Consider the following 14,435-nt stretch of genomic DNA (forward strand, 5'->3'; position numbering starts at 1 on the left):
GCAATCAGTACTGAATGCGATGGCAGACTGTGCACTGCGGGCAGTTGACGAAGTCAGGAAGAAATGGAAAGATCTTCCGACGCATCAGCTTTTAAAAACCCGCCGATGAGCGGAGGTCCTGCGCCCAAAACGTCCATTTACAGCAGATATCGATGGATCTTTTTGGAGAAGATTCCCCCGCATCACAGGACTGAACGGCACTGACAGCACAGAGCTGTCAGTCCCGACAGTGCAGATCAAGATGAGACAGCTGTCAGTGAGTTCGCCTTGGGTGTAACTTTTACGGTTCCAGACGTAAAAGTTACACCGAGGCGCAGCGCATACAGGGCTTAAGACTACATGGTAGGGCTGCACGATTTATCGTATTTTCATCGTCATCGCGATATGAAAATGCGCGATGAACACATCGCAAAAGTCACGTGTTATCGCAAAAAAAAAAAAAAAAAAAAAAAAAAAAAAATTTACAGTGCACATGAACTTGCATGAAATGCAAGATACCGGCTGAATAAGTGTCCAAATGTTCATGTCATTCTGGCCAATACTCCACTTCTGTTATAACATTTCAGTCTGGAATATGGAATATCTTTCAATAATCGTTATGACTAAAAGGCTAAAAGTAATCTCATGTGTAAGAAATGACTGTTCTACATTGAAGTAAAAATGTAAATAATTAACTTGTTGGTTTTGGATTTTTTTTTGCTTCAAGAGTGCATTTTTGTTCGTATGACCCTGCAGGCTTTGAGAATCCCGTGCCACTTACTGATACGTATGCTTAAATTAACACACTCGTATTGCAAAATGAATTTAGGCCCTCACTGTAATACTTCAGAAGTTGAATTTGAAGTTCAGCATTAATACATTTGTCATTTTTTGTCTTAGATTTACCTTTGTGTGTTATTGCAATATAAAACTACATAATTGAGAATCGATTCTAGATTGTGGAATCGAGAATCGTTGGAATTGAGAATCGATTCTGGAATCGGATCGTGACCCCAGGAATCGGAATCGGATCCGATCGTGGCTTAGCCGGATCGGAGCACCTCTACCCATAATTTTTTTTTTTATAGCATTTTTTTATTTATCGCAGGTCATATCGTCATCGCAATATTGAACAGTGTTATCGCACATCGCAACTTTTCCTCATATCGTGCAGCCCTAATACATGGTGCACTAGTCATAAAATTAAGTTAGTCTTATCTTTGAGTTCTACGTCGGACGTAGCGTTACACCTATGCGTACGCCCAGCTGGTGCACTCGGCTCGAAGCGGCCCTGTCCCCGCTGCACTCCACTCTCTCACCCCGTATGTGACAGGCAGACAGGCAGGGATGCAAACCATTCCTCAGCACATATACGCGGTGGTAAAACGTTTTTGAAGGGTGTCCTGGTCGAGGTGTATGTTGTAGGCTTGTAGGCTACATGCTTTGCAGGATAAAGTTAGTTTTCCGGAGGCGGGGGTTTAGTGAAGCCGCGGTCTTGCCTGGGGAGAGGCCGCCGGGCTAGTGGCTCCCCTTCTCCCCGTAGCGTAACTCCCGTGTGTAACCAGGTTAATGACCGCTAATATCAGCCAGCCACTGTTCACTAACGTTACACATCAAAGGGCATCAAAACAAGCCTGAAACTCGACTTAACCATAGCTCAAAATAACATTAAACGGTTTGTTATTTTTGTTATTTAATTTTATTTATTTATTTTAAAGGAGAATTGCACACTTTATTTTGACTCATTTTCTATTGTTTTTGTATTATTTATTTCTCTGCATCAAACTTGAGTTTATATAGTGTTGTGTTTATGTTTTGTTTTTATTTAATTTCATTTAGTTTAAAAGAGAATTGCACACTTTCTTGTACCCCATTTTCTAAGGGGTTTATATTTATTTTTATTTATTTGAATGAAAAAGTACATGATGTAATGTAAATATGTTGGAGTTAGGGGTGGGCGATATGACGATCTTAGATCGTTGACGATCAGAATGGCTCCACGATCTGCCTTTCCAGACAGATCGTAGAATCGCGCTACATAGACTATATACAGTCAATGCGCAACATGCAGTGCACATTCTATCAGTTGCATTTCTATGTCTGAAAGAGCTTCCCAAGTTTTCCTCCCCTCCCCCTTTTCACTTTGCAAAGTGCAGCAGCATGGAGACAACACGGAGGGGCAGTTAGTTTGAGAGAGACACACACACACACACACACACACACACACACACACACACACACACACACACACACACACACACACACACACACACACACACATAACCAGGGCTTGCCTTGACACGAAGGACCTCCCGTTATCGCGGGGACGTTAAAAAGTAGCGTCAGGGACGATGAAAATTAATTTGGGGACGGAGCCGGACGATAGCCTAAACACACTCTGCTCGTTATGAACAGCGTTAAAAATGACATGCCACACACACACACACACTAAACAGACATGTGGGCACTGGCAGAGAGACAAACAGGCAGATAGAGCGGCACGCATCGCGCAAAAAGTGTCAGAATGTCGGCTGCTCTTTGTGACAGTTTAAGTTTCATTTGCTTCAGTCATCCTGCTGCCTCGTATTCTCAGGAGAGCGCGTTTCTGCTCCACTTTCACTTTCCTTCCCCCCTGCCTCTCTCTCACTGCTCAACGCTGTGTGTGTGTGTGTGTGTGTGTGTGTGTGTGTGTGTGTGTGTGTGTGTGTGTGTGTGTGTGTGTGTGTGCTGAGCCGCATGTCTCTGCTCTGTCCCCACGCTCTCTCTCTGTGTGTCAGTCTCTCTCTCTCTCCATTAAATTAGCAAATTGACAAATGGCAATCACGCAACTCAATCGCAGATAGCTATAGATATTCGTCCCATCGCCCAACCCTACTGTAAAAATAACAGTGAACCAAAAGATAGATAGATAGAGTGTTTGCATGCTTGTGAACATTATTTTTTAGCATATGAATTATTGGAAACTCGGCGTAAATGAACGACATGAAAATATTTATAAAAGAAATTGTATTTTAAATTTCCATGACTTGTCTAGGTTTCTCATGGCCATACGAACCCTGAAATTAGTTTGGTTGTAGTTGTACTGTTCAGTAACTTGCAAAATAGTCTTAAAAACCAATATGAAAAAGAATCGTGATAAGATTGTGGATCGTGATGCTTAGGGATGCACGATATATCGGCAATCATATCGGTATCGGCCGATGTTGGTCATTTTTTAACATATCGGTCATATCGGTATCGGTCAGATGTTGCAATGTTAATATCGGTTATCATTATCAGCCAAATTCTTCACATTGATATGAAATAATGCAGTAAATCTATGATTTATGGGCTTTTCCAAAGGCTTTGCAAATAAAGAAATGCATAACTTTTTCAAATTCAGTGTTAACATGTGTTTTTCAGTATGTACAAAATGTGATGATCATAAAAATGTGGTTTTATACAGATCATATCGACATCGGTAAATATCGGTTATCGGCCATAACAGCAATGTTAATATCGGTTATCGGCATCGGCCAAAATTTCCATATCGGTGCATCCCTAGTGATGCTGCCTGAAAAAATTGTGATATGATATTTTTGCCATATCGCCCACCCCTAGTTGGAGTAATATACACCGTGTGAGTGCACTTACTAATCTTACTACACAGGCATAAAAACTTGTTTCTGCAGCTCTGACTAAAAGAGCCTGGAGCAGTGAGTTACTACTTCTTTAATTCAATGTTGATGAGCATCAAAGAAAATGGTTGATGTTCAGCTTGTGTTCATGTCAGGTCATTGAGACTAGGGGTGTGCCACCTTAGGCACCTCACGATTCGGTTACGATTCAGGGTGCTACGATTCGATGACTAATCGATTATTACGATTATTACGATTAATCACGATTTTCGATGCATCTTTTTCCCCAGGATTTCTTTGTCAGTATCTTTTCCCCATACAGGATTTCTTTGTCAGTATCTTTTCCCCATACAGGATTTCTTTGTCAGTATCCATTAATTAAAGTAAACAAACAAATTTACCTCCATTATCTTTTATTTAGATCAATCAGACCAAACAATACATCCAAAACATTTCCCACAACAAAAAGCTGCTGTTATTCACAACAAATTACAGGTGAGATTATTTTAAATAAAGTGCCTTTAGAAATAAGACTTCTTTTCTTTTAACCAAAATTCTCTGCTGTTTTCACAGATTTAGGATTAATATAAAAAACAAATAGCTTATTCTGCTGTTTTCACAGATTTCTGTACTGGCAGGATTAATACAAAAATAGCTTATTCTGTTTATTCTATTCAGTAATAGAAAATAAAACTTTTAACCAAAATCCTCTGCTTTTTTCACAGATTTCGGTACTAGCATGTTTGTTTAATACAAAACAAATAGCTTATTCATAAATAATAAATAAAGACTTCCAAACAAAATCCTTTACAAATGACCAGTGAGCAGCATATCATCCCACAACAAGCAAACGTTTTGCTGCTACTTTTAGCAACAGCTCAGCTGTATGTGCACCCGTGTGGCTCTCAGTCATCACTCTTGTCTGGAGGACATAACTCACCAGCTCCCAGTCGTTGTCACTTGTGAAGTGTGCCGTTACCGTGACATACGATTGAGTTGCGACTGAAGTCCATGCATCACATGTTATAGCCACCCTGCATGCTTTCTTCGGGGATTCCAGTACTTTGGTTTTGGTCTCGTCGTACAGTTGAGGAAAAAAAAAATATATATATATATATATATATATACACATGAAGTGCTTTTTTTTACATTCAACAATACAGCAGTGTGAGTGAGTGTGCAGACAGACAGACAGACACACAGACAGACAGACAGACAGACAGACAGACACACCGACAGACAGACACACACACACACACACACACGCACACACACACACACACACACACACACACACACACGATCCCCCTTCGTTGCGTGATTTCTAACCCCACATAGGATAAGCAATAACCACGCCCTGTGGCGCCGGGATTGGCCAGGAGCAACACTGGAGGGCACGCAGCCCAGCGATTTCATGAACCAACTGAATAGCTCTTGAGAACAGACAGCGGGCTGCTGTGACTGCCGCTTCTGCCTTGTGTGTTTATTTTGTTTTGTTCTGGTCCACCCGTCGTCGTCCATGTCTCCCTGTCCTAGTATCCTCCCTGCCTGATCGTTCCCGTTTTCCCCTCGGCTATTCAACACGTCCTCACCGCCCCTCTGATCGATCATTTCCTCATTCCTCCGATGATCAAATGCATCTCTGGATTACCGTTTTCTCCGGCTGGCACACAGGAAAGCGACCAGCTCCTGCAGCGCGCGAGGGGCGTTTCAATGGCGTTTCTCCTGTCTGCACAAGGCAAGCTCCTTATCCGTTTTCTGCTTTTCCTCCTGCTCAATTTCAAAACAACAGCTGCGGTATGTGTTTGTTCACGTGTTGTCTTAGATGATAGGGACCTGATACTATGTCACAGGCTGAGGAAGTGTTTGAACTACGCCCTGCAGTAATAAAAACAAAAACACGTCAAACACGTCATTGGCCCTCTGGGCTATTCCTGATAACACGTCAAAGACGTCATTGGCCCTGAATGAGTTAACGCATTAACTAGGCAAACACAGACATGCAGAGCTCCAAAAACAGAGCAATTTGTGATTTTGTTACTGTAGTTTCTGCAGAGTAACGTCCATGTACCTTTATGGATTGCACAGGGTTGGTATTGCAAAGGGATCTGACGGATAGTGCAGTAACAGTCAGCAGCTATGATAGCAGAGCCACTGGGGGGAGGAAGTCGGGGGGAGGAAGTCCATATATAGTCCATCCGGTCATGATGCACAGCGATTGGCTGGCTCAGATTCAAATCTGAGTCAGCCAATCGCGTTGTCCGGCGTTGTTTGGGACCGTGTATAAAAGGCCACCGCTGACCGGGTTGGGTGGGGGGAACCAGAGGAGAGGGGAGAGGGGAGAGGAGGGCAGAACCAGAGGAGAGGGGGAGAGGAGAGGAGAGAGGGGGAGAGGAGGAGAGGGGGAGAGAAGAGGAGGGGAGAACCAGAGGAGAGGGGGAGAGGAGAGAGGGGGAGAAGAGAAGAGGAGAGGGGGAGAGGAGGAGAGGGGGAGAGAAGAGGAGGGGAGAACCAGAGGAGAGGGGGAGAGGAGAGAGGGGGAGAAGAGGAGGGGAGAGGGGGAGAGGAGGAGTGGAGAGGAGGGGAGAGGGGGAGAGGAGAGGAGGAGGATGGGAGAGGAGAGGAGGAGGGGAGAGGAGAGGGGGAGAAGAGAGGAGAGGGGGAGAAGAGGAGGGAGAGGAGAGGAGAGAGGGGGAGAGGAGAGAGGGGGAGAGGCCAGCAGTCAGCAGCTATGATAGGACAAGCCACTCGGGTGGAGGAAGTCCATATATGGTCCATCCGGTCATGGGGCACAGCGATTGGCTGGCTCAGATTCAAATCTGAGTCAGCCAATCGCGTTGTCCGGCGCTGTTTGGGACCGTGTATAAAAGGCCACCGCTGACCGGGGTGGGTGGGGGGAACCAGAGGAGAGGGGAGAGGGTGAGGAGGGCAGAACCAGAGGAGAGGGGGAGAGGAGAGGAGAGAGGGGCAGAGGGGGAGAGAAGAGGAGGGGAGAACCAGAGGAGAGGGGGAGAGGAGAGAGGGGGAGAAGAGAAGAGGAGAGGGGGAGAGGAGGAGTGGAGAGGAGGGGAGAGGGGGAGATGAGAGGAGGAGGATGGGAGAGGAGAGGAGGAGGGGAGAGGAGAGGGGGAGAAGAGAGGAGAGGGGGAGAAGAGGAGGGAGAGGAGAGGAGAGGGGAGAGGAGAGAGGGGGAGAGGCCAGCAGTCAGCAGCTATGATAGGACAAGCCACTCGGGTGGAGGAAGTCCATATATGGTCCATCCGGTCATGGGGCACAGCGATTGGCTGGCTCAGATTCAAATCTGAGTCAGCCAATCGTGTTGTCCTGCGCTGTTTGGGACGTGTATAAAAGGCCACCGCTGACCGGGGTGGGTGGGGGGAACCAGAGGAGAGGGGGAGAGGGGAGAGGAGGGGAGAACCAGCAAGCTCGCCCCAGACAAGCCCAGGCATGTCTGCTGCCCCCAAAACCTCGTATCTGCTGTACTGGCCTGGAACCTCCTCGCAACTCAGGAATGAAATACTTATAGCAGAACGAAAAGGCCCCGCCCGGAGGCGGGGCCATGGGGGAGTGGTATAAACACCTGTCTCACACGCAGGAGAGCCAGGTTCAAATCCCAGAGGGAATTGCTTTATGCATTGAGAGGAGAGGAGAAGGGAAGGAGGGGAGGGGGGAGGGGGGGGCAAGCTCGCCCCAGACAAGCCCAGGCATGTCTGCTGCCCCCAAAACCTTGTATCTGTTGTACTGGCCTCGAACCTCCTCGCAACTCAGGAATGAAATACTTATAGCAGAACGGGGTGGGTGGGGGGAACCAGAGGAGAGGGGGAGAGGGGAGAGGAGGGGAGAAACAGAGGAGAGGGGGAGAGAAGAGGAGGGGAGGAGAGGAGAGGGGGAGAGGAGAGGAGAGAGGGGGATAAGAGGAGGGGAGAGGGGGTGATAGATTTCTCTCCCCAATCTATGGTATTTTGATCAAACATTTCTCCATAGGCCCAGTTTGGACTCAACAGGAGGCAGATACTTCAGCATGGCGGCCCTGCATGCTGATATGAAAATATGCAATTACAGAGATGATCTTGTCATTTGTTAATTCAAATATATCTTTGATTCCTGAAGTACACTTGTAGGTCATCGGGTGAGCTGCTGAGGAACCTTTAAACTTTAAGATAAACGTCTCTCCTTCCTGCCAGGAGATATGGTGGCTTTGGGGATTAACCATTAGAAGGTTTAGTGCTGTTTATGGCCGGTCTGGGAAAACATTACACAGGATCTTCTTGGCCGACTGGTTAGTGGACGAGGTGGCCGAGTGGATAAAGCTGCACAAGGACGGTCATTTAGGATAGGGTCGGGGCAGAGGTCACAGAGATCGGCCATATAAGGACAGCACTGTGTATTTTGATGCTTTTACTATGTGTTGATTTTTCCCCCAGAAGATTGGACAGGCTCAAAGGACAAGAGCAGAGCAGAGAAGAGGGCCACGGGTTCAAATAGGCTTTTTTGGGTCTCAGGGAAAATAGAGGTTCAATAGAATGTGAAATGGTAATAAAGAGATGGTTTTGATATCTGATATGGAATAAAGTTTAAGAGCATACATTAGATGCGCTGATTTTTCCCCAGAGAAGAGAAGATATGCACCAGGACACAGCACATTGCAAGAGGAACCATGGTTAGAATCTCAGACGGCCCGGCTGGGAATGTTGAATGATAGTAGAATATATATGGGTTGTCTTATGAGAATAGAGTGTGTTTAGATCAGTCTGATGTTGTATTTCTGTGTTTTGAATAACTTCAAACTTGCATTACTTGCTACACAATAAGGGAGCTATATAATATTTAGATAAATATTAGCCTATTGTTATTAATGCAACTATAGATTGGAAAATAAAGGTATAGTCAAATTAGTTGATAAGTGGTAATTGATAAGAGTTTCTCATCCGGTTTAAACAGGGTGAGTTTTTCTCTGTTTTGATTGAAGAATACGCTCTTATTCTGGTTACATCCTTAGGGTGGTTACAGACCGAGAGACAGTAAGTCTGAACTGTATGATTGTTTTTCCAGTTTAGACTGGGATTAGCCCAAATATAGCTGAATTCGATCCTATCCAGAATATAGTTTAGTTTATCAAGTCTAACAATAACCTTACATAATGTTCTAAACTAGGACTTTAATAGGTAAATAGCTAAATTAGCTGACCCAAATTATAAGAATCAAAATAGGAATTTAAAGTAAATATATTGACAGTTGCTTTGGTAGATAGGAAATAAAATGGATGACCAGTATTCAAGGAGAGGGTTAGAGCTGTCACCTCCAGTGGGAGAGCTAGGTCACATGATGTGGACAGAGAGGGGGAGAAAAACATGCCTGTCAAGTAGGTGACCACCAATGACCAGCCCAGCAGTGAAGGATGACACTAGATGGAGGAGGAACCATACCGGAAGACAGACGCCCCCAAGGGAATGTAGTTTAAAAGCACAGGCAAAAGAGAAGGGAGGGGTCGGTTTTCAGGGGTCTTCTTTTGACCTGCTTCATATCAGCTGTGAGGGAAAGACCACTGCAAATCCACCTCTGAGATCTCTGAATGGGGTAATATAACTTGACCTGTCTTTGTACTTATATGCAAAATTCTCTATATAAAATAATGTTCTAAATATCAGAATTGCTTGTTGTATTGATTTTTCATATATCTGGAATAATTGGACACTGGAAAGGTATTAACATATGTCACACCTTCTGATTGGAGTGGGCTGTTTTTAATTAGGTTGAACGAGGTACAGAAAAACCCTTTCCATCAGGGGAGAGGAGAGGAGAGGGGGAGAGGAGAGGAGGGAAGAGGAGAGGAGGAGAGGACAGGAGGGGAGAGGAGGGGAGAGAGGGGGATAAGATGAGGGGAGAGGGGGAGAGGAGAAGAGAGGGGGAGAAGAGGAGGGGAGAGAGAGAGGGAGAGGAAAGGAGAGGAGGGGAGAAGAGGAGAGGCCAGCAGTCAGCAGCTATGATAGCACGAGCCACTCGGGGGGAGGAAGTCCATATGGTCCATCCGGTCATGGGGCACAGCGATTGGCTGGCTCAGATTAAAATCTGAGTCAGCCAATCGCGTTGTCCTGCGCTGTTTGGGACCGTGTATAAAAGGCGACCGCTGACCGGGGTGGGTGGGGGGAACCGGAGGAGAGGGGGAGGGGAGAACCGGGGGAGAGGAGGGGAGAGGGGGAGAAGAGGGGGGGAGAGGGGGAGAGGAGAGGAGAAGAGGAGAGGGGAGGAGAGGGGGAGAGGGGGGGAGAGGGGAGGACAGGAGAGGAGAGAGGGGGAGAGGGGAGAAGAGGAGAGGGGGAGAGGGGAGAGGAGAGGAGAGAGGGGGAGAGGAGAGGGGGAGAGAAGAGGAGGGGAGAGGGGGAGAGGAGAGGAGGAGAGCAGAGGAGAGGAGAGGAGGAGAGGAGAGGGGGAGAGAAGAGGAGGGGAGAGGGGGAGAGGAGAGGAGGAGAGCAGAGGAGAGGAGAGGAGGAGAGGAGAGGGGGAGAGAAGAGGAGGGGAGAGGAGGAGAGGAGAGGGGGAGAGAAGAGGAGGGGAGAGGGGGAGAGGAGAGGAGGAGAGCAGAGGAGAGGGGGAGAGGAGAGGAGAGGGGGAGAGAAGAGGAGGGGAGAGGGGGAGAGGGGGAGAGGAGAGGAGAGGGGGAGAGAAGAGGAGGGGAGAGGGGGAGAGGGGGAGAGGAGAGGAGAGGGGGAGAGAAGAGGAGGGGAGAGGGGGAGAGGGGGAGAGGGGGAGAGGAGAGGAGGAGAGGAGAGGGGAGGAGAGGGGAGGAGGAGAGAAGAGGAGGGAGGAGGAGAGGGGGAGAGGGGGAGAGGAGAGGAGAGGGGGAGAGGGGAGGAGAGGAGAAGAGGAGGGGAGAGGGGGAGAGGAGAGGAGAGAGGGGGAGAGGGGAGAAGAGGAGAGAGGGAGAGAAGAGGAGGGGAGAGGGGGAGAGGAGAGGAGGAGAGGGGGAGAGGAGAGGAGGAGAGGAGAGGAGGAGAGCGCGGCCAGCGGCACCACCCCGCTGGGCACAGTCACCCAGGCTAAGTGCCCCTCTGCTGGGCAGACACCCAGGGCAGCCACTCCCACCACCAGGCTGCCACCACCCGCCCTGCCCCTCACCCTGCCCGGGTCCCACACCCCCGCCCGAGACACCCCTCCAGAACCCTGCGCACCAGGCAGACCCGGTGCATGGTGCGACGCAGTAAACAAACTCATGTTTCCCTCGTCACCAGTCATGCTGGACATCAGTACAAGTGTGAGATCCCTCTCATTCCCGCAAATATGTAACGTAGCCTACGTAAATACAGTGTTGTGTAGTGGACAGGTCCGCCCATAAGGGGGGGTAAAGGGGTAAGCTTCGAGGGGCGTCGCCACTAGGGGGGGGCGCTGGAGCCAGGCAATTTTTTATTTATTTTTTTAACACTAAAATATATCTCCCATCCTGAAAATGCGGCAACTAAATTATTTTTTGCAAGGAGTCGAACAAATACACAAAACACAGCGGCATAGTGGCTGGACCCTTCCAGGGGCACTGCCATCTCTCTGGGCGGCCCTGGTAGTGGAAGCGATCATCTTGCTCTATAATGACCAGAATGGGTGTTGTTCAAACTGAACATTTATTTCTTCAACATGCTGCAGCAGAAAGGGCCATAAATAGCCGACACTATTTTCATTAGGGATGCACCGATATGAAAATTTTGGCCGATGCCGATAACCGATATTAACATTGCTGTTATGGCCGATAACCGATATATACCGATGTCGATATGATCTGTATAAAACCACATTTTTATGATCATCACATTTTGTACATACTGAAAAACACATGTTAACACTGAATTTGAAAAAGTTATGCATTTCTTTATTTGCAAAGCCTTTGGAAAAGCCCATAAATCATAGATTTACTGCATTATTTCATATCAATGTGAAGAATTTGGCTGATAATGATAACCGATATTAACATTGCAACATCTGACCGATACCGATATGACCGATATGTTAAAAAATGACCAACATCGGCCGATACCGATATGATTGCCGATATATCGTGCATCCCTAATTTTCATAGTTAAGCTATGAAGTAGCCTACCTCCCCCGCAGCATCGTGACATTGAATGAAAGTATAGGCTATAATTAGGCTCGTTTGAGATGACTTCTGGCTCGCCTGGGAAGCAGGCGAGAGCAGCCGAGTGCAGTCAGCCAATTAGAGGCAGAGAGGGGCGGGGCATGCCTTCGCCTAGCCTTCACCATCATGGGAAAAAAAAGATTGCGTCCCGGAGCTAGCCTGAGAGGCTAATAAAAGCTACATGTTACAGAGTAAGCTGACTATCAGTACGTTATTGCACGCATAGGCCTATCTTTACATTTAAACGTTTACATAGCAAAAATAAAAAATAGAAATAGAAGTAGGCTATGTCAGTGTTTTCCCCTGAATAGCTGAGAAAGTGGACACTGTCAATAGTTAGCACTGTGAAGCTGATACAATTCAGGTGGTGGTAATGCAACATTTAAGGATGCCAACCGCCATAAAACACAGAAGAAGAAGCTGAGAAAAAGGAAGTGCTGTGGGGTTGCAGCTGGTGAAAACCGTCTATACGCATGATTCAGTAAGCATGATTGTGTCTGTGTAAAGACTGAACTTATTGGAGCAATATGTTTTTAAACCCACCCCAAGCTTCAGACTTCAAATGATTTCAACTTTGAAATTCTCTAAAATGATACAGTGAAAATGCTTGATTTAGTTTCGTTCGTTTTTCGGAGACGGATTTTTTTATTAGGGACGATTAATTGCCCTATTTACCTTCTTCTTCTGTGTTGTTTTATGGCAGTTGCCATCCTTTATGTTGCATTACCGCCTCCTTCTGGGTTTATCCATCCACTGATTCCCTACTGTCAGTCCATTACCAGGACCCGCGCTCCCAGTAGTTATCTTGTACTACAGTACTGTATCTGTACTGTATTGATTTTTCTGGAATAAAATAACTGTAATGAACCTTTCTTATGCCTGGTTTATTCCCACAGGTTGCCAGCCTGACCAGTGGGCACTGCTACCAGTTCCGTGTGTTTGCTGCCAACGCGGTTGGCGTGGGGAAACCCTCAGAGGCCAGTGAGGCTTTCCTATGTGACAAGTGGACAATGCCAGAGCCAGGTGAGCGCACACACACACACACACACACACACCCACACACACACACACACATGTGCACACATGCATGCGCGTGCACACACACAGACAATGAATCAATTCACTTTAACCCATTGATAACTGATGCAGCATTTGTGTGCGTATCCCTTTAAGACCCTTTAACGTCAGGCAGTTCAGGAAAGGGATTTTCTTTACAATCAAAAATACTGAAAGACTTTTGCCACGTTAGAAACGAGTCACATCCGACCTGTTCAAGCATATGAGAAGGAACACTGTCGTTATGTATTGAATTGCAGTTTCTATTTACAGTTTTTTAGTCGCTGAAATTTCTTCACATCCTGGAAAGGCGGGAAAGCGAAAAGATAATTTCCCTTCAGGGATCAGCAAAATACCATACAGGGAGGAGAGAGGCACGCTTTCTCCATTCATATATATCTGTCTGGCCCCACTCCTACAGTATCAGCTTCTTATTAATATTGAAAGTGGAGAGAGTCTCTCTCTCACGGCACTTTTAAAGCGCACCTCTTTAATCTTCACAAATGGGCTTTCCTCCACACCGTTCATAATTTAAAAGTGGCCGAAAATCGTTAAGCAAATTAACGAGCAGACTCTGGCACTAACTCAGGAGGGCGAGATTATGCAAAGTCACAAAGTCAAAGTCTTCTTTTCACTTGACTATCATTTTTCAGTTCCATTCATTATTATTTCCCCTTCTGTCACACAAAAATCTTGTTTGGTTCACTGCGAGAAAATATACAGACCAATATTTAGGGCTCAATTTTGAACTTAACTGCCTACGTCCATACAAGGGCGTGCGGCTCAATTTTGAACTAAACCGCCTACGCCCATACAAGGGCGTGCGGCTCAATTTTGAACTAAACCGCCTGCGCCCATACAAGGGCGTGCGGCTCAATTTTGAACTAAACCGCCTGCGCCCATACAAGGGCGTGCGGCTCAATTTTGAACTAAACCGCCTACGCCCATACAAGGGCGTGCGGCTCAATTTTGAACTAAACCGCCTACGCCCATACAAGGGGATTTAGCCCAAAATCCCCTCTGTTTCCCCCCAATATTTCACTGTGACATTTTATTATTGGGAGGTTTGAGGTTTTCTGTGTTTGTTTCTACTCCCCAATTGTACTTGGCCAATTCCCTCTGTCAGGGTCCGAGTGAGACGTGTGGATCTATTCGCGGGTAGTTGATGACCACGGGAAACTTGGTAGGTCTGGAGAAGCTGGGGTGTTGTGGAACTTGGTAGCTTGATAGCTGGGGTGTTGCACTGTTCGGGGTTTGGGAACAGTTGGTTGCAGGTTGCAGACGTTGCTTGAGATTGGTATGATCCTAGTTTAGATTATGAATCACTGGCCAGAGCCTGCCGGAACAGGCCTTTATAGATCCGAGCATGACACCACCTGTGCTATGACATCATACCGTTTGTGACATCATCAGAGACATGACATCACCTGTGCTATGACATCACTAGCGAAAGGCATGAAAGACACTTATGAACCATGACATCATCAGTGATCCTGTTTTTCAGTCAGAGCCACTCAGTTTTGGAACATCATACCAACTGATATAAGATACTGTGCTACCTACCACACCTTTACAAAAAAACTCAAGACCTGGCTATTAACAAATCAAACATGTGACCACTTGTAATCAGTTAATTGTGTATTGTATTATTGTTTTTATTA

At 46.6% G+C, this 14,435-nt stretch overlaps 1 protein-coding gene across 1 annotated transcript in view; it reads left to right on the forward strand.

Annotated features, from left to right (window-relative positions):
* Positions 1-7,043: 7,043 nt before the first annotated feature.
* LOC310798949 (myomesin-3-like) overlaps positions 7,044-14,435 on the forward strand; it is a gene marked incomplete at both ends in the record, with an annotated part of 118,678 nt that continues 111,286 nt past the window's right edge. Inside the window, 2 exons of the mRNA XM_083661504.1 lie at positions 7,044-7,166; positions 12,615-12,741. Of these exons, the coding sequence (XP_083517630.1) occupies positions 7,044-7,166; positions 12,615-12,741 (250 nt within the window). The remainder of the gene's footprint in view (positions 7,167-12,614; positions 12,742-14,435) is intronic.

Source organism: Poromitra crassiceps (genome assembly GCF_964638095.1).
Source record: "Poromitra crassiceps genome assembly, chromosome: 26".
Taxonomy (NCBI): domain Eukaryota; kingdom Metazoa; phylum Chordata; class Actinopteri; order Beryciformes; family Melamphaidae; genus Poromitra; species Poromitra crassiceps.